Below are 21,419 nucleotides of genomic sequence, written 5' to 3'. Positions count from 1 at the left end.
GTGTTGCTATCCAAACTAGTGGCACTATATACTGTGTCACAACTCCTTCCCACTGCAGCTTGACTTAAAGATACATGCCCATTCAGCATCCATGGATCAAAGATGATAACAGCAACAATAAAGAAAGGGGAAATAAGGGAGTCAGCAGGAAGGATCCTGACAACATCCCCGGCCAAATGGACAATCCTGTGAGAAGTAAGCGCAGGATGAGGTCTGATACATACGTGAGAACGGGATATTAATGGTGTTTTTAATGCTCAACTGGTAGATTCTGAGTATGGATTGTGCTCCGAGCCCCCGACCGTAGAGCTGCTGGCAGAGAGGAAAAAGCTGCAAATGGACTTTAACCTGCTATCCACAAGGAAAGCCGTGTACCAACTCCGCCAGACACGGGGGACCTTCTACGGACACAGAGACAAGGCTGGCCGCCTATTGGCTCACCAGCTGAGAAAGCAGGCAGCCACGAGGGAAATAGCGCAGGTTAAGGATAGCAGAGGCAGACTGGTAACAGAGCCAAAGGAGGTCAATCGGGCTTCGAGACCTTCTACCGGGGACTGTATGCCTCCGAGCCCCCCGATGGGGACGCGGGAATGAAACAGTTCCTAGACGGACTGGAACTGCCAGTGGTGGGGGAGACAGACAGGCGGAGCTGGAAGCACCAACAGACCTGGGAGAAATCATGGAGAGCATCAGCTCCGTGCAGGCGGGGAAGGCACCGGGACCCAACGGGTTCCTGGCGAACATCGACAAACAATTTGCACCAGTCCTGGCCCCACACCTAAGGGACATGTTCGCGGACTCACTGGCAGGGGGCACCCTGCCCCCCATGCTAGCGCAGGCCACAATCTCACTGATACCCAAACACTGATCCCTGTCCCCAACACTGATCCCTGTTCACGGACTCGCTGGCAGGGGGCACCCTGCCCCCCACGCTAGCGCAGGCCACAATCTCACTAATACCCAAAAAAGATAAAGACCTGACGGAATGTGGATCATACAGACCCATTTCACTGCTGAACGTGGATGTGAAAATACTGGCAAAGGTCCTGGCCAACAGCCTGGAGGGCTGCGTACCAGAGGTGGTCGCAGAGACCAACCACGGGCTTTGTCAAGGGTAGGCAGCTCACAGCGAACATCAGGCGGCAGCTGAATGTGATAATTACCCCCCCCCCCCGCGGGGAGAGAACACCAGAGGTGATCGTCTCCCTGGACGCTGAAAAGGCCTTTGACAGAGTCGAATGGAAATACCTCCTCGAGGTACTGGAACGATTTGGGCTCGGAGTGGGATTCATCGCCTGGGTAAGGCTCCTGTACAACGCTCCCAAAGCGAGCGTCCGAACTAACACCACCAGCTCTGAATACTTCCAGCTACAGAAAGGAACAAGACAGGGCTGCCCCCTGTCCCCACTCTTTTTCACGCTAGCGATCGAACCCCTGGCGATAGCCCTGCAGGACGTGAAAAGCTGGAAGGGAATCCGGAGAGGAAACTGAGAGCACAGAGGCTCACTCTATGCAGATAAGACCATAAGACCATAAGACATAGGAGTGGAAGTAAGGCCATTCGGCCCATCGAGTCCACTCCGCCATTCAATCATGGCTGATGGGCATTTCAACTCCACCTACCAGCATTCTCCCCGTAGCCCTTAATTCCTCGCGACATCAAGAATTTATCTATCTCTGCCTTGAAGCCATTTAGCGTCCCGGCCTCCACTGCACTCCGCGGCAATGAATTCCACAGGCCCACCACTCTCTGGCTGAAGAAATGTCTCCGCATTTCTGTTCTGAATTTACCCCCTCTAATTCTAAGGCTGTGCCCACGGGTCCTTGTCTCCTCCCCTAACGGAAACAGTTTCTTTGCGTTCACCCTTTCTAAGCCATGTATTATCTTGTAAGTTTCTATTAGATCTCCCCTTAACCTTCTAAACTCCAATGAATACAATCCCAGGATCCTCAGCCGTTCATCATATGTTAGACCCGCCATTCCAGGGATCATCCGTGTGAATCTCCGCTGGACACGCTCCAGTGCCAGTATGTCCTTCCTGAGATGTGGGGCCCAAAACTGGCCACAGTACTCCAAATGGGGCCTAACCAGAGCCTTATAAAGGCTCAGTAGCACATCGCTGCTTTTATATTCCAACCCTCTTGAGATAAATGACAACATTGCATTCGCTTTCTTAATCACAGATTCAACCTGCATGTTTACCTTTAGCGAATCCTCGACTAGCACTCCCAGATCCCTTTGTACTTTGGCATTATGAATTTTCTCACCGTTTAGAAAATAGTCTATGCTTGGATTCTTTTTCCAAAGTGCAAGACCTCACATTTTCTCACGTTGAATTGCATCAGCCATTTCCTGCACCACTCTCCCAAACTGTCTAGATCCTTCTGCAGCCTCCCCACTTCCTCAGCACTACCTGCCTGACCACCTAACTTCGTATCATCGGCAAACTTCGCTAGAATGCCCCCAGTCCCTTCATCCAGATCATTAATATATATGGTGAACAGCTGTGGCCCCAACACTGAACCCTGTGGGACACCGCTGGTCACCGGCTGCCATTCCGAAAAAGAACCTTTTATCCCAACTCTCTGCCTTCTGTCAGACAGCCAATCCTCAACCCATGCCAGTAGCTCACCTCGAACACCATGGGCCCTCACCTTACTCAGCAGCCTCCTGTGTGGCACCTTATCAAAGGCCTTTTGGAAATCCAGATAGACCACATCCACTGGGTTTCCCTGGTCTAAGCTACTTGTCACCTCCTCAAAGAATTCTAACAGGTTCGTCAGGCACGACCTCCCCTTACTAAATCCATGTTGACTTGTTCTAATCCGACCCTGCTCTTCCAAGAATTTAGAAATCTCATCCTTAACGATCGATTCTAGAATTTTACCAACAACCGAGGTTAGGCTAATTGGCCTATAATTTTCCATCTTTTGTCTTGATCCTTTCTTGAACAAGGGGGTTACAACAGCGATCTTCCAATCGTCCGGGACTTTCCCTGACTCCAGTGATTTTTGAAAGATCTCAACCAACGCTTCCGCTATTTCTTCAGCCACCTCTCTCAGAACTCTAGGGTGTAGCCCATCGGGGCCAGGAGATTTGTCAATTTTAAGACCTTTTAGCTTTTTTAGCACCATCTCTTTTGTAATGGCAACCATACTCAACTCAGCCCCCTGACCCTCTATAATTTTTGGGATATTACTCATGTCTTCCACTGTGAAGACAGAGGCAAAGTACTTATTAAGTTCTCCAGCCATTTCCTCGTCTCCCATCACTAGCCTTCCGGAATCAGTTTGAATTGGCCCAATGTCTACTTTGGCCTGTCGTTTGTTTCTTATGTATTGAAAGAAACTTTTATTATCATTTCTTATATTACTGGCTAGCCTGCCTTCATATTTGATCCTCTCCTTCCTTATTTGTCTCTTTGTTAACCTCTGTTTGTTTTTGTAGCCTTCCCAATCTTCTGATTTCCCAGTGCTTTTGGCCACTTTATAGGATCTCTCTTTTTCTTTGATACATTTCCTGACCTCCTTTGTCAGCCATGGCTATCTAATCCCTCCCCGGATAATCTTTCTTTTCTTGGGGATGAACCTCTGTACAGTGTCCTCAATTATGCATACAAACTCCTGCCATTTTTGCTCTGCTGTCTTCCCCACTAGGGTCTGCTTCCAGTCGATTTTCGCCAGTTCCTCTCTCATGCCCTCGTAATTACCTTTATTTAACTGTAACACCATTACATCCGATTTTGCCTTCTCTCTTTCAAACTGCAGACTGAACTCAACCATATTATGATCGCTGCTTCCTAAGTGTTCCCTTACTTTAAGATCTTTTATAAAGTCTGGTTCATTACATAGCACTAGGTCCAGAATAGCCTGCTCCCTTGTGGGCTCCATGACAAGCTGTTCCAAAAAGCCATCTTGTAAGCATTCCATGAATTCCTTTTCTTTGGATCCACTGGCTACGTTATTTACCCAATCCACCTGCATATTGAAGTCCCCCATGATCACCGTGACCTTGCCTTTCTGACATGCCTTTTCTATTTCCCGGTACATGTTGCGCCCCTGGTCCTGACCACTGTTAGGAGGTCTGTACATAACTCCCATTATGGTTTTTTTGCCTTTGTGGTTCCTCAATTCTACCCACACAGACTCCACATCATCCGACCCTATGTCGTTTAGTGCCATAGATTTAATTTTGTTCTTAACTAACAAGGCAACCCCACCCCCTCGGCCCACCTCCCTGTCTTTTCGATAGGCTGTATATCCTTGGATGTTTAACTGCCAGTCCTGAACCCCCTGCAGCCATGTCTCTGTGATGCCTACCACATCATAATCATTCACGATGATCTGTGCCATTAGTTCGTCTACTTTGTTACAAATGCTACGAGCATTCAGGTAAAGTACCTTAATGCTAACTTTCTTATCATTACAGATATTGGAAGTCCTAAGATGTCCAAAGTTATCCTTCCTTTTTGTTGAATTCCTAGTCTGCATCAAGCTTAAATCCACCTGCCTACATGTTATCCTCCTGCGTATCTTGCCATTTAACTCCATGCTCCCTGTCGCTTTCACTTTCCCTTCCCCCCAACTCCTGGGGGGAAGGGACCTGCTCCTCTATGTCTCAAAGCCACAGGAGGGACTGAAGGAAATACTGAAAGAGTTTGGAACCTTCTCGGGCTACAAACTCAACCTGGGCAAAAGTGAGACATTCCCAGTGAACCCAAAAGGGGGAGGGACAGAGCTGGAGGGGCTCCCGTTCAAAACGGCCCAGAACAGATTCCGTTACCTAGGGATCCAGATAGCCAGACACTGAACACAGATCCACAAGTGGAACCTAACCAGCCTGGTGGGGGAAGTAAGGAAGGACCTTCAACGGTGGGGCTCACTCCCACACTCCCTGGCGGGGAGAGTGCAGACGATCAAGGTGAACGTACTGCCAAGGTTCCTCTTCCTGTTTAGATTTAGATCCATCCTGATCTTCATCCCCATGGTCTTTTTCCAAAACATAGACAGTCTAATCATGGCGTTTGTGTGGTGTGGGGGGGGGGGGGGCAAGAATCCGAGAATTCCCAAACCGACACTGCAAAGAGGGAAAGTCAGAGGTGGCCTGGCTCTGCCGAACCTACAATACTATCACTGGGCAGCAACGGCAGAAAGAGTGAGGGGATGGGTACAAGAACCCGACACAGATTGGGTACAAATGGAGGAGGCATCCTGTAAAGGAACAACCCTCCGGGCCCTGGCTACAGCAGCACTCCCATCCTCCTCAACAAGGTACACAACGACCCCAGGGGTAGCGGCCATGCTGAGAACATGGACCCAGCTGAGACAGCGCTTAGGGACAACCAAAATGTCCCCCATGGCCCCCATCTGCGGCAATCACAGATTCCTCCCCCCCCCCCCCCCCCCCCCCCCCCCCAGCCATGCTGGATACTACCTTCAAAAGATGGAGGCGGGACGGGGGCACACTGACGGTCGGGGACTTCTACGTAGGGCGCAGACTGGCGACACTGGACGAACTGATGAGGAAGTGGAAACTATCAAGAGGACAGGAATTGAGACACCTCCAAATAAAGCACTTCCTCCGCAAAGAGACAATAGGGTACCCCGGGGCCCCAGGAAGCACACAGCTCAGGACCTGATAGGCACAAGCAGCGAGAAGGGAGGGGGCTATGTGGGAAAAGATATGGACAGTTACTGGACAGAGCCTGAATGCCACTGGATGGGACCAGACAAAAATGGGAGGACGGACTGGGGACAGGAAGTGGGATGGGGACTCTGGAGCGAAGCACTGAGCAGGGTGAACTCCACCTCCTCCTGCGCAAGGCTAAGCCTAACGCAGCTCAAAGTGATGCACAGAGCGCACCTGACCAGAACCCGAATGAGCAGCTTCTTCCCGGAGGTGGGGGCCAAATGTGAACGGTGCCAGAGGGACCCGGCCAACCACACCCACATGTTTTGGGCTTGCCCCAAGCTTGCTGGGTTCTGGGCAGCCTTCTCCGAGGCAATGTCCAAGGCTGTGTGGGTGAGGCCCAATGGAACATAGAACATAGAACATGCAGTGCAGAAGGAGGCCATTCGGCCCATCGAGTCTGCACCGACCCACTTAAGCCCTCACTTCCACCCTATCCCCGTTACATGATAACCCTCCTGACCTTTTTGGACACTAAGGGCAATTTAGCATGGCCAATCCACCTAACCTGCACGTGTTTGGATTGTGGGAGGAAACCCACGCAGACACGGGGAGAACGTGCAGACTCCACACAGACAGTGACCCAGCGGGGAATAGAACCTGGGACCCTGGCGCTGTGAAGCCACAGTGCTAATCACTGTGCTACCGTGCTGCCCAATAGTGACAATCTTCGGGGTATCGGAGCAGCCAGAGCTACACATGGGGAAGGGGGCCAACGCCCTTGCTTTCGCTTCCCTAATCGCACACCGGAGAATCCGGCTCGTCTGGCGATCGGCAGCACCACCCAAAGCTGCAGACTGGCTCGCTGACCTCTCGGAATCTCTCCACCTGGAGAAGATTACGTACGCCAGCCGAGGGTCAGAGGGAAGCTTCCTGGATACTTGGGGGCAATTTGTCGGCCTGTTCCAAAACCTGTTCGAGGCCAGCAACGAGGTGTAAGCCAGGGGAAAAAAAGAAGAACCAAAGGACTGCGTAACCCGGGCGGGGGGGGGGGGGGGGGGGGGGGGGGGTGGCATGGGGGACCACAAGAGAAGAGGAAGGGTGCTGAAACCAATGGGGGGGGGGGGGGGAGAAGGAGGGAGGATATCAGAGACCGATCCAGAGGGCAGCAAAATGTACAGTTAGTCAAATGAAGGACAAAACAAACCTCTCTGTAAAATAAAGCAAATTAGCGCGGGCAAGAAAAATGTAATGTATATAAATGAAAAAATGAATGAAACTTGCTTATTATCACGAGTAGCCTTCAATTAAGTTACTGTGAAAAGCCCCTAGTTGCCACATTCCAGCGCCTGTTCAGGGAGGGTGTTACGGGAATCGAACTGTGCTGCTGGCCTGCTTGGTCTGCTTTCAAAGCCAGCGATTTAGCCCAGTGAGCTGAACAACTGTTTATAAATATGAGAAAAGCCAATAAAAAGATTTTCCAAAAAAAAGTATGGATAGTGAATTGGCGAGGGACACAATCTGATTCACCAGCCTGCACAGAATGTTGGTTACAGCTTACAACTATCTCATTCGTTATTGACTTTCCCAGAAATTCAGCAGAGTAAATATAGCCTTTGACCACAATGGCCAATAGCCCAGTGTTTAGATTCACATGGACATCTTGTTACCTCAAGAGAGGGAAAACTGGCGGAAGCTAATGTCCTATCAAAATTAAGGAAGAAATTGCATTGAGTAGTCTGTCTTCAGTAAATGAGCAATCTCAGCCAATCAGCAATGAGTTTTCTGGTCGGTATCTGGTTGCCAGTTTGCACAACCTATTGTCACACAAACACAAATGAGACAAATGACCAGATCTTTTACTTTGATGCTTTGAGGGCTAAATGGTGACCAGGATACCAGAAGTACTGTTGTCTGATTCTCAAATTAAAACACACAATGAGGTTTCTTTGTTCACAGACGTCAGGAAATCTGTCCTAAAAAGTAATGATCGTATCATTCAGCAGGAAGCATTTGTTTCATCAATCTGCCTTATTATACAGCCATTTCCCAAAAAGACCATTTTTAAATATAGCAAGACCTACAATACTAAAGACGGCGGGAGATAAGCGGAACTCTATCAGTCATTCATTCCCCAGCTGACAATTTGAATAAACTCTCTGGCTTCTCAATCCTATCTCCAGAGGTTGAAAAATTAGTTGCTAGTCATTGTCTTAAAAGAAAAAAGCACATTGTAATATATCCATTAATCGAAACCATATGAAATACAGGGGAAAGCCTGTATAAAACATATTTTGGAAGTTTCACATGGGAGCACATTAGGGAGAGAGGGATGTTGCAGAGAAAATATTGAAAGGCCTCCCTATTGGAACCGAAACCTTTAACAATGCAACATATTAAAGATTGAGACAGAGAGATGGGAGGGTTCCAGGCTCATCACCTTTCATTACCTGGTACTGGTATTGGAAAGTAATAATGGCTGCCTGGCCCTCTCATTATCTTTTGTGCCCTGCCTTATTCTAATTCTGTACTTCCCCAGAGTTACTGTGTCGCTGACACTGATTTATTTTGTTATCTTGCAGGCAATGTACCAGCTAATGAACAGGACTAAAGCTAAATTTAAGCATCATGTACATCTTTTTGAACAAGGAAAGATCAAACATACCATATTAGCTTCTGATATATGGTCAATACTGGCAACTTCTATCGCCAAGGCCACGTTCAAGGGAGGCCCTGTATAATCAAACATACAAAATCATTAAACAAAGGACTTACCAGAAAAATATCGATGCTATGGAATTCAACTTAAATTGATGTCAAACTGCATAAAGGATGATCTCATGTTCCCTCCCGAACCCAGCATATAGAAATACTGCAGGTGAATAATCAGGACAATTAAATTGAACATACACATGAATATGGATAATAAACATTTCTTTCTGAATATAGCAAATAGATTAGTCTGATCATCAACCATTTTGGCTTGGTGCTACAATGGATGAGCTGCTAGTTGATGATACTTCTCCAGGTTAATAAGCGATTTAATCAGCCTAGTTACCTTTCTGGTTCTCTGTATTCAGTTTCATCTTCCTCCTTCATCTCCCAATGTGCTGGCATGTGCTGGGATACTGCTCATAACTAACTGGACCTCCCAGCCCGGGACTAACGGGAACTCCCAGCCCGGGACTAACGGGAACTCCCAGCCCGGGACTAACGGGAACTCCCAGCCCTGGACTAACGGGAACTCCCAGCCCGGGACTAACGGGAACTCCCAGTCTGGGACTAATAGGAACTCCCAGTCTGGGACTAATGAGAACTCCCAGCCCGGGACTAACAGGAATTTCCACTCTGGGACTAACGGGAACTCCCAGCCCGGGACTAACAGGAACTCCCAGCCCGGGACTAACAGGAACTCCCAGCCCGGGACTAACGGGAACTCCCAGCCCGGGACTAACGGAAACGCCCAGCCCGGGACTAACGGGAACTCCCAGCCCGGGACTAACGGGAACTCCCAGCCCGGGACTAACAGGAACTCCCAGCCCGGGACTAACGGAAACGCCCAGCCCGGGACTAACGGGAACTCCCAGCCCGGGACTAACAGGAACTCCCAGCCAGGGACTAACGGGAACTCCCAGCCGGGACTAACGGGAACTCCCAGCCCGGGACTAACGGGAACTCCCAGCCCGGGACTAACGGGAACTCCCAGCCAGGGACTAACGGGAACTCCCAGCCTGGGACTAACGGGAACTCCCAGCCCGGGACTAACGGGAACTCCCAGCCCGGGACTAACAGGAACTCCCAGCCCGGGGCTAACGGGAACTCCCAGCCCAGGACTAACGGGAACTCCCAGCCCGGGACTAACGGGAACTCCCAGCCCAGGACTAACGGGAACTCCCAGCCCGGGACTAACGGGAACTCCCAGCCTGGGACTAACGGGAACTCCCAGCCCGGGACTAACGGGAACTCCCAGCCCGGGACTAACAGGAACTCCCAGCCCGGGGACGGGAACTCCCAGCCCGGGACTAACGGGAACTCCCAGCCCAGGACTAACGGGAACTCCCAGACCAGGACTAACGGGAACTCCCAGCCCGGGGCTAACGGGAACTCCCAGCCCAGGACTAACGGGAACTCCCAGCCCGGGACTAACGGGAACTCCCAGCCCAGGACTAACGGGAACTCCCAGCCCGGGACTAACGGGAACTCCCAGCCCGGGACTAACGGGAACTCCCAGCCCGGGACTAACGGGAACTCCCAGCCCGGGACTAACGGGAACTCCCAGCCCGGGGACGGGAACTCCCAGCCCGGGACTAACGGGAACTCCCAGTCCGGGACTAACGGGAACTCCCAGACCGGGTCTACCGGGAACTCCCAGCCCGGGAATAACAGGAAGTCCCAGCCCGGGACTAATGGGAACTCCCAGCCCGGGACTAACGGGAACTCCCAGACCGGGAATAACAGGAACTGCCACTCTGGGACTAATGGGAACTCCCAGCCCGGGACTAACGGGAACTCCCAGACCAGGACTAACGGGAACTCCCAGACCAGGACTAACGGGAACTCCCAGACCGGGACTAGCGGGAACTCCCAGACCAGGACTAATGGGAACTCCCAGACCAGGACTAACGGGAACTCCCAGACCGGGACTAACGGGAACTCCCAGACCGGGACTAACGGGAACTCCCAGGCCAGGACTAATGGGAACTCCCAGACCAGGACTAATGGGAACTCCCAGACCAGGTGTCTATATAGTCTACGTGTATTTATATTAACCCCTTGTGTATTTACAGTGATGCATACACCACAGGGACCTCCCAGTCTGGGACTAAAGGGAACTCCCAGTCCAGGATTAACAGGAATTCCCAGTCAGGGACTAACGGGAACTCCCAGTCCGGGACTAACAGGAACTCCCAATCCGGGACTAACAGGAACTCCCAGCCCAGGACTAATGGGAACTCCCAGCCCGGGACTAACTGGAACTCCCAGTCCGGGACTAACAGGAACTCCCAGCCCGGGACTAACGGGAACTCCCAGCCCGGGACTAACGGGAACACCCAGCCCGGGACGAACAGGAACTCCCAGCCCGGGACTAACGGGAACTCCCAGTCCGGGACTAACGGGAACTCCCAGCCCGGGACTAACGGGAACTCCCAGACCAGGACGAATGGGAACTCCCAGACCGGGACTAACAGGAACTCCCAGTCTGGGACTAACTGGACCTCGCAGCCTGGGACTAACAGGGACTTCCACTCTGGGACTAACGGAAACTCCCAGACCAGGACTAACGGGATCTCCCAGACCGGGACTAACGGGAACTCCCAGACCGGGACTACCGGGAACTCCCAGCCCGGGAATAACAGGAACTCCCACTCTGGGAATAACAGGGACTTCCACTCTGGGACTAACGGGAACTCCCAGACCGGGACTAACGGGAACTCCCAGTCCGGGACTAACGGGAACTCCCAGTCAGGGACTAACGGGAACTCCCAGTCCTGGAATAACAGGAACTCCCACTCTGGGACTAACGGGAACTCCCAGACCAGGACTAATGGGAACTCCCAGACCGGGACTAACGGGAACTCCCAGTCCGGGACTAACGGGAACTCCCAGTCAGGGACTAACGGGAACTCCCAGTCCTGGAATAACAGGAACTCCCACTCTGGGACTAACGGGAACTCCCAGACCAGGACGAATGGGAACTCCCAGACCGGGACTAACAGGAACTCCCAGTCTGGGACTAACTGGACCTCGCAGCCTGGGACTAACAGGGACTTCCACTCTGGGACTAACGGGAACTCCCAGACCAGGACTAACGGGATCTCCCAGACCGGGACTAACGGGAACTCCCAGACCGGGACTACCGGGAACTCCCAGCCCGGGAATAACAGGAACTCCCACTCTGGAATAACAGGGACTTCCACTCTGGGACTAACGGGAACTCCCAGACCGGGACTAACGGGAACTCCCAGTCCGGGACTAACGGGAACTCCCAGTCAGGGACTAACGGGAACTCCCAGTCCTGGAATAACAGGAACTCCCACTCTGGGACTAACGGGAACTCCCAGACCAGGACTAATGGGAACTCCCAGACCGGGACTAACGGGAACTCCCAGTCCTGGAATAACAGGAACTCCCACTCTGGGACTAACGGGAACTCCCAGTCCGGGACTAACGGGAACTCCCAGTCCTGGAATAACAGAAACTCCCACTCTGGCACTAACGGGAACTCCCAGCCCGGGCACGTGACCTCCCAGCCTGTGACTAACGGGAACTTCCAGACTGGGACTAATGGGAACTCCCAGTCCGGGAATGGCACCTTCCAGCCTGGGACTAACGGGAACTCCCAGACCAGGACTAACGGGAATGCTTTGTTATGCTCTTGACATAGCATAAGCTGCTTCCTTGATGTGCACTCTGACAAAGGAAGGTTCAGACGTGGAGATAGCTTTAACACATTTATTAAACTGTTAACAATTCTCCTACTTGGATTCAACTCTCCTGTTAATCCTTCTATAGCTACTCAGACTGACGAACCAGTCTGCTACAATCCACATGATGGGTGTGATGTGTTTCAAATCAACCCTGTCTGTACTCACTAAAGGTCTCCACTGGAAAGAGGAAGATCATGTGTGCTGTGCCCTTTTATATGGGTTGGTGTAATGCCCCCCTGTGGTAGTGTCACCTCTGTGTGTATCGTGAATGCCCATTGGTCGTGTCCTATCTTACTGGCCTATTGGTTGAATGTCTGTGTGTCCTGTCGCAGGTGTCTATATAGTCCACGTGTATTTACATTAACCCCTTGTGTATTTACAGTGATGCATACACCACAGGGACCTCCCAGTCTGGGACTAAAGGGAACTCCTAGTCCAGGATTAACAGGAATTCCCAGTCAGGGACTAACGGGAACTCCCAGCCCGGGACTAACAGGAACTCCCAGCCCAGGACTAACGGGAACTCCCAGCCCGGGACTAACGGGACCTCCCAGCCCGGGACTAACAGGAATTCCCAGCCCGGGACTAACAGGAATTCCCAGTCCTGGATTAACAGAAATTCCCAGCCCGGGACTAACAGGAAACCCCAGTCTGGGACTAATGGGAACTTCCAGTCTGGGACTAATGGGAACTCCCAGTCCGGGCCTAACAGGAACTCCCAGCCAGGACTAATGGGAACTCCCAGTCCTGGAATAACAGGAACTCCTGAGTGATTCCTCATGATCGCGTGGAGGTTATCATACTTCACAATAACGCATTATTAATCGTGTTGAAGTAAGGAGCCTGTGCGGAATCTGCCCGTTCTCCCTGTGTGTCTGCATCGGTTTCCTCCGGGTGCTCCGGTTTCCTCCCATAAGTCCCGAAAGATGTGCTTATTATGTGAATTGGGCATTCAAAATTCTCTTTCTGTGTACCCGAACAGGCGCCGGAACGTTGCGACTAGGGGATTTTCACAGTAACTTCATTGCAGTGTTAATATAACCCTACGTGTGACACTAATAAAGATTAATGTAAAGCACTGCTGATGTCATATTGCATCATTCCATTTTCAATGTATTCACCATTTTTACTAAGTTTCTGCAGTGGAACGCTGAGCAGCAGCCTCAGTTTTCCTGTTGTTTCCTCCCAGGCAAAGCCAAAGAAGGTTGTTCCAATCTGCTTCATTGGGCGGGATTATCCCGCAACTGGTCGGATGGTCCGACACCGGCGCCAAGAGCGGCGCGAACCACTCCGCGCCGGGCCGACCGGAAGCTGCGGAATCCGGGATTCCTTCCGGGATTGGCCGGTGGCGGAGTGGTTCGCGTTGTACCAACCGCGCCAAAGTGTGCAGACTGGCCGGCGTGTTTCTGGCACATGCGCAGGGGAGTTCTTCGCCGCGCCAGCCATGGCGGAGCCCTACAGAGGCTGGCGCGGGGGGAAAGAGTGGCACAGGCCTGCCCGCAGATCGGTGGGCCCCGATCGCAGGCCAGGCCACTGTGGGGGCACCCCCAGGGCTGGATCCCCCCGCGCCTCCCTGAGGACCCCGTTAGACGGCCGACAAGCCAGGTCCCGCCGGGATGGACCATGTCCATTTCACGCCGGCGGGACGGGCCAGGAAACGACGGCTGCTTGTCCCATCGGTGCCTGGGGAATTGCTGGGGTGGGCCGTTACCAACATACCTCGAACGGCGCGGCGTAAACCCCGGCCCCGCCCGCAAACTGGCAGCCGGCGTCAGAACCGCGGGGCGAGATTCACGCCCCCCCCCCCCGGGATTCTCCAACCCGGCGGGGTGTCGGAGAATCCCGCCCATTGTCTTTCCAACAATCTTTCCAATTCTCCGTACAAGGATTTGCTCAATCTCTGTACTACCTCTCGCATTTGAGATTAGGAACTGGCGCGTTAGGTTTGTTCTCCTGTTTGCTGTCCACTTTGAATGAAAGTTCAGTTGTATTGCAGTTCGAGAAGAAAATAGCGACTGGGATGCAACTTCAGGAGATGGGGAAAGAAAAACAAACGAGCAGCTGGATTCAAAGTAGGTTCTGAAGCTTCCAGCTCACAAGTGTTGAAATGATGCAGACAGCTATTGTGTATAATTACACCGAGCACTGGCGGAAAGTGTCTCATTCAGCTTTGTTCCCAGCTGGCTGAGATTTCCCAAAGTCTTGCTGATTTATTTTCTTCATATTGTAATAATGTTTATCTTGCGAAATTGTCCGTAAAAACTCAAATTTGCGAACCACACAGTATGGGGGTAACTTTAGCAATCAGTGCAGCCAGTGAAAAGCTTCCCCACTTGCAATACAAATTGGAAATTCAGGTATACATTGCCTGTGATTTTCTGATGATTAATGATCAGAAAATTATGGGTTGTGCAAGCTTAGACGTCCAATTTGTGCAAGGTTTCCGCCAGCTGAGAGATCTCACTAAGTTACCCATATTTGAAGTGCCTGTACATAATTGCTCAGTATCTTGGTATCAGCTCTGGGGTGAACAGGTACAATTATTTTACTTGCCTTTGTCTTTTAGTCTTACCTCCTATTCCTGGTCGGAAATTCCGAGCGTATCCCTTCATTAAATCATCCAGGTTTGGTAGCCAGGAAATTTCTATATCAGTGGTTATATATTCCCCCACATCAGTCATTGCCCTGTTTCAAAAATAATCTTTAAGGTTACAGAGTAAGTTCAACTTCAAAGCATAAACATGATAAAATGCAACCGACCTTCCACTAATTTGGTAAGGTAGCACAAAGTGAAGTCGAGGACAGTCTTAGGTTCTAATCTGTGCAGAGTTATCTGATTCCAGCAGGGTACAGATATCACCGCTGCCCTCAGAGCCTCTGAGATACAGATGGGAAATTCACTCAGAGTTCCCATTCTTACTCTCAAAAGTGTTGTCAGTGTACAAGCAGACAGCAAGTGAGGTCTAAGTTACCACCTTGCAATAATGCTGAAAATATTGTGGTGTTCTTTGTGGTTCAGATCTGAGGATGGTTGGCGTAGTGTTCACAAAGACCACAACTAGCTTTTATATAGAACAAAGTTAAAGATTTATTTACACTACTTAATCGGATTTGAGACTTACTCCTAGGTAATAAACAGTTGATAATAAACATACAATCTACACTCATCGACTACTAATCTCTACACTAATACAATAACTATGATCTGCTCTCACTCACACCGGCCGGGAGTCTGCAAAAACACGGCTAAGTGTTGACGCCGGCGTAAACACTGGAGAGTTTCATGCCGGAGTCAACGGGCCTCTTGGCTCCACAGAGGGCCAGCATGGCGCCAGAGTGCTCCATGCAGCTCCGGAGTCAATACGCAGCCCTGCAATGCCGGCCGCGGGTTCACGCATGCGCGCGGCGCCCCCTTCTGCGCCGGGCCCGCACAATATGCCGGCCAATATACCACACGGCGGGCCGGCGCGAAAGAAGGTAGGGCACCCCGGGTTGCACGCACCCGCCGATTGGCAGCCCCCGATCGTGGGCCTGGCCATCGTGGAGGCCCCACTGGAGTCTGGTCCCACCCGTCCCCCCCCACCAGGACGGCTACTGCGGCTGCGAGTCTGAGCTCCCGCTGGGTGGAACCATACGTGAACCATGCCGGCGGGAACTCGGCCGGTCAACTGCGGAGAATCGCCGCGGAGGCCTCTTTCAACGGCCCCCGACCGCGCCGATTCTCCGGTCGCTGGAGAATCGCGTCCCAGAATCAGCCTCGGTCTGAGGCCCCATTCTCCGACCCCCCCCCCGCACTGAGCACGATTTTGGCTCGGAGAATCCCAGCCACTATCTTTCCTACAGTCTGTCTTCTAGCTTTCTCCTCAATCTCTCACCCATAGGGCTTAGCATCGATATCTTATATAGTCCTGCCTCTGGCTCCCTCTAGTGGTTGATTTGGGCATAACATTAACCCTTACAATTCTGTACATTTATCATAATGTCAGAAATGTTAGTATTGAGCTGAAACATTGAATCATTGAATGGTTAAAGTGCAGAAGGAGGTCACTCACTCAGTCTGCTGGGTGGGTGCCAACCATCCCCATGGGAAATTCAGCCAATCCTACTCCCAAACCCTTTCCCCGTACCCCCTACAACTTTGAATGTTGGGAGAAGCTCGCCCAGGATCGCTGCAGCTCCTTTGAAAGCATCAGAGACAGAGAGAAAATGCAAGGAGAGGAAATCCTGAGCCAGCATCTCTTCCAAAACTCGATCGTCTGCATTATCCTGTCCTATTGACAGCAGGGCACAGATCAGCCTTCGATATCCCCTCCCCTCCCACCAAACCCCCCCCCCCCCAAACACTGCAGAAATAGACATGGTGATCTTTGCCTTGAAAAAAGAAGGCCGTGCATTCTAGAACCCAACCACTTGCTGAATAGAAGCGATTCTCCTCATGTTACTGTTGGCCCTTTTGTTGATCTAAAACCTCTAGTTTTCAAGCCTTCTGCCAGGAGGTTTCTGTTTGTAATAGGGACTGGCATGCATATATTATTGTATATGTTATATAAGTATATATTATATGTATGTATATATTAGTCCTAATAAAAGTAAATTACTGCGGATGCTGGAATCTGAAACGAAAGAGAAAATGCTGAAAAATCTCAACAGGTCTGGCAGCATCTGGAGGGAGAGAAAAGAGCTAACATTTCGATGTCGGATGACTCTTTGTCAAAATACATTAGTCCGAGATGGAAACATCTATTCTGCAGACAATAAAAGAGAATTTGACACTCCTGGAGACCATCTACCTGTCTATTGCTGCTGTAACAATCCTATTTCTAAACAAATAAATGGTGAATTCTGCTCCTTGAGGTGCCAGTAAGGAATCGGTTTGGGGTTAGTAAATTCCAATTGGTAAATTCTGACACTGGAGTCAGGTAGTTTAGAAAATAAATAGATGCAGCAAAATGGCAACCTACCTTTAGGAAATAGGAGAAGGTTATAAAACCCAGGAGCATGGAGGGAAAGGAGATTCTGTGTCAGGACAATTCTATTTGGGTTCAGTGAGATGGCTGACAGCATTGTCCCTTCATTAGTTTAACATGAAGTCAAGTTCCAATGATTTAGCTATGAGATTGTGATTCTAACTGTTGTTCTGTACGTTCACCTTACTTTATAATAAAGCAGGATATGGCTCAGATCGCACTTTGGCTCATTCAGTTTAATTTGATCTACTCTCAGAGAAATTGAAGGAATCCACTTGCAAAAGTCACAGAGACCTTCCTGGGACACAATGGGTGGGGTTTTCTGGCTCTGTCCACCCACCCACCAGAGAATCCCGCCCCAGGCCAATGGATTTTTCCATTGTCGGCGTCCCGCCCGTGGCGAGCGGGGCAGGGAAATCTAGCCCAATATCTTACAAGTAAATATAGGCCAACGGTGAGCAACATCTATAAACGGTCTCTCGGACCACCTCCTGGAGTTAGGCCCCTTTCACAATGCTGCCGATAGTTGGGGTCAGCGGAGTTGGAAGGGGACTGACCCCATTTTGATGTTGTTACTGCCCCATTAAAGGCAGAGAAGACTAGTTAAAGATCACCCTCAATGTGAGCACTAGGGGAGACTGATCCACTTTATGTTAACTTGATTCCATATGATTGATGCATCACAAATTAATGGTCCATGAGGAGTTTAAGGGGCGGGACACTCAAGAATGACATTTTTAAAGCTCATTTTGGTTGGGACCCAGATTCTTCGGGGTCCTGACCGCACTTTGAAAATCCAGCCCAGTACCAGTATCACTCTTCGCAGATACTGCCTGGCTTGGCACTCCTTCTTTACTAGTGCTGTCTGACTGCACTCGGGTACTATATTGTTCTGATTAAAAACCCTTTTGCTGTTGAAGATAATTCTCATTTATAGGTGTGTAGAAGCCACCTCGATTACTGACTCTGAGGTATGGATGTGTCAATGTAACTGACATCCTTTCATGTTAAAATTATATTCTGTAAATATTAATTTACAGTAGGGTGCACAATATTGTATATTCTATGTTATCAAATAAAGAGACCAAATTGAAATATATATGCTAAAAGGCCTGGATAAAGTAGACGTGGAGCGGATGCTTCCTCGTGTGGGACATTGAAACGAGAGGTCATAATCTCAGGATGAGAGGTAGAAAATTTAAAACCGATTTGAGGGGGAACTACTTCTGCCAAAGTGTCTTGAATCTGTGGCATTCGCTACCCCAGAGTGCAGTGGATGCTGGGACAGTGAGTGAATTTAAGGAGGAATTAGACAGAATTTGAATTAGTAATGGGTTGTGAGGCAGGTAGATCCTGGGAGTCTCCCGGCTTCTATCGTCCACGCTGCGCTGCGGAGAGCTGTTTCTCGGGCGCAGCATGGCCTTTCAATCGTGCCCTCGTGTGTTTGTGTAATTGAGAGAAGTGGGAGTGTATGCATGTGTGAGAGAGGGTGATTACAGTGTGAGTGTGAGAGAGGTAAGTGTGTGTGTGAGAGAGGGAGGTGAGTATGTGTGTGTGTGAGAGAAGTGAGTATGTGTGTGTGAGAGAGAGGTCAGTGTGTGTGCGTGTGTGTGCACGTGTTGTGTGTCTGATATGAGAATCTAACTCTCCAACAGCAATCATATTAAGCAAATTTGTGAGGAAAAGGAACATCATTACTCCTGCCATTAAAAATGACAAAAAGTTAAGACTTAAGTACCCTGTTGAATAAGAGAACTTTAAAATTATAATAATTGTATACATGTAAGAAAAGGAAGACTTCTATAAATATGTTTTTCTATGTCTGTATCTATTGTGCAAAAACAATCAATTGTTTGTGGTTTAACTATTCAATATAATAAGAATATTTCTCAGGGATTTGGTCAGTACCCTTGGGAGGTCAAAGGGGTTCCTTGGCTGGAAAGGTTTGGGAAACCCTGAAATAATCTGTGGAGAATTCAGCCATTTTCACAGCAGTGAAGTGCTCCTCATTGTTTGCCAAGGGGGACTCCCTGTGGATCCTCCCACAAGTTTAAGCAAAGCTTTGTGATAACTGAAGAGCAGCCATTTCCCCATCAATGTGTTTCTATGTAACTCCACATGCTTGTAAACACAGTCGATGTCACAAACAACAGATTCAAATACCAAATGACAATACAGTAAAGCAGCAAATGTGTCCAGTAAAATGTGAAAATGTCTTTACTCAGTTCGCTCACACCTTATGACCTTACCTTGTAAGAGGCCAGCAGTGGAATTGGCTGGTCGGCAGCAGGGCACACCCACCCCCGGGTTTCCCGATGGTATGGGGTGCCCACAATGGGAAACCTCATTGGCCGGCTGCGGTGACGGAGAATCCCGTTGCCGGCGGAGACGGGTTGTGGCGGAAAACGGGGCTGGCGGACGGAGATTGCCTCCCTCGTGCTTTCATTGAAAAATGTCAGGAGGTAGCTCCGGAAAAACTCCAAATTCGTTTTCTGTTTAGCGTGGTATTTTTGGACACAGCCCACCATGTTATCAACGCAGTCAAACAGGTTTTTGGGCGTTTTTGTGCTTTATTGTGAAATTCCACAGCATCTCCATGGCTCCCCGAACAGGCGGCTGAATGTGGCGACTAGGGGCTTTTCACAGTAACTTCATTGAAGCCTACTTGTGACAATAAGCCATTTTTATTTTCATGGCCTTTGCAGCATTCAGCGCCGGCCCTAGGGTTGCTGGCGCCCCGGGCAAGATGAACTTCGGCGCCCTTGGGGGGGCGGGGCTGAGGGGGGGGGGCGGGGGTGGGGGGGGGGGCCGAGGGGGCGGACCCGCGGGGGGGGGGGGCGGACCCGAGGGGGGTGCGGGGGGGGGGAACCCGAGGGGGGGCGGGGGGACCGAGGGGGTTGGGCGGGGGGAGCGGACCGAGCGGGGGGGGGCGGACCGGGGGGGGGGGCCGCCCTGGGGGAGGGCGGCCACCGCGCATGCGCTGGTTGGCACCGGCCCAACTGCGCATGCGCGGGACCCGAGTCTCTGGCGCCCCCTAGCACATGGCGCCCCGGGCGACTGCCCGAGTTGCCGGTGCCTTGAGCCGGCCCTGGCAGCATTGAATAGGGAAATGGGTCTTTAGGTTTCATTTGGTGGTTTTACCCGATGGTGCCATCTCCCACTGTTTCATAATGTCCACGTTTTGCTTTGCTCCACGTTTTCCCACTTGCTGTGCCAACTTCACCTTCTCTATGTTTGACAACACGTTTAACTTTCTCCCAGGTTTAGGAGCAGTCTGACATCCTGCCCATCCATTCACAGAGCGATCACAATGTGAAATGATAGTGTTCCCACTCCTGTGTGGTCAAACTCCACTCCGATTGGTCAGCACGGTCCTGTAACAATCTTGGCCAAGTTTGCTAATCGGGAGTTACCAGTCTGGAATTCCACCTCCTCACAGCCATCCTTTTGTTGGATTTGCTATTCTGCCTGCGGGATTGGCTGGAACTGGAATTTCAACTCATCTGAGTTTGACTCATTCACTGTATTAATTTCTATATTTTATTTCTTTGGTAGCTTCTGCAGTGAATGTACCTGAAGGTTTCTGTCATTGCAAGTCTGACTTTGGTCTCCTCCAGTTTCCCAAAGGAGCTCAAAATAAGAGATAAGAATAGAATCTTTCAATTCAACATTTTACAGACTTCCCCCTCAACATGGAGTTCAGCAATTTCAGATAATAAACTCTTCCCACTTCGTCATACAGCAACTGCTGGTAATGATTCTGTTATTCCCATTTCCACCTCCTGATATTCCCATTCTGTTATTCCCAATTCCAGGTAGTACCACGAGTTGGCCATTTATGTTAGGGACCCCTCCTTGGGACGCGGAGCCCCCAAGAAAGAAAGCCCTGCCCCTAACCCAGGAAGCCATTGGGAGATGACTTTGATACAGTATGGGCCGTTCAGGTGCCTCCCGTTGCCGTTTATCCAACCCTTAAATCTCACAGCCTTCAATTCCCGGCTTGGGTCACTGTCTGTGCGGAATCTGCACGTTCTGCCCGTGTCTGCGTGGGTTTCCTCCGGGTGCTCCGGTTTCCTCCCACAGTCCAAAGATGTCCAGGTTAGGTGGATTGGCCGTGCTAAATTTCCCTTAGGTTAGGTGGGGTTCCTGGGTTATGGGGATAGGGTGGAGGTGTGGGCTTGGGTGGGGTGCTCTTTCCAAGAGCCGGTGCAGATCCGATGGGCCAAATGGCCTCCTTCTGCACTGTAAATTCTATGATCAATGATCTATACTGCCACCTGATCTGCTGAACATTGCTGTTTATATACGTATCAAAAGCACATTATTTAAAGAAATAAAATAATTCAGCTAGTTTTACTATTTGTCATGTATGGACAGTTCAGAATTATTGCCATG

General features: G+C 50.4%; 1 protein-coding gene across 2 annotated transcripts in view; it reads right to left on the bottom strand.

Annotated features, from left to right (window-relative positions):
- gabrd (gamma-aminobutyric acid type A receptor subunit delta) overlaps positions 1-21,419 on the bottom strand; it is a 64,900-nt gene that overhangs the window by 29,121 nt on the left and 14,360 nt on the right. For both annotated transcript variants that reach the window (XM_038773358.1, XM_038773357.1), the window contains exons 2-3: positions 14,630-14,742; positions 8,295-8,362 (exon numbers count right to left, since the gene is read on the bottom strand). In XM_038773358.1, the coding sequence (XP_038629286.1) occupies positions 8,295-8,362; positions 14,630-14,742 (181 nt within the window). The remainder of the gene's footprint in view (positions 1-8,294; positions 8,363-14,629; positions 14,743-21,419) is intronic.

The sequence above is a fragment of the Scyliorhinus canicula genome, chromosome 16 (genome assembly GCF_902713615.1).
Source record: "Scyliorhinus canicula chromosome 16, sScyCan1.1, whole genome shotgun sequence".
Taxonomy (NCBI): Eukaryota; Metazoa; Chordata; class Chondrichthyes; order Carcharhiniformes; family Scyliorhinidae; genus Scyliorhinus; species Scyliorhinus canicula.
This window is presented reverse-complemented; position numbering and strand designations above follow the sequence as displayed.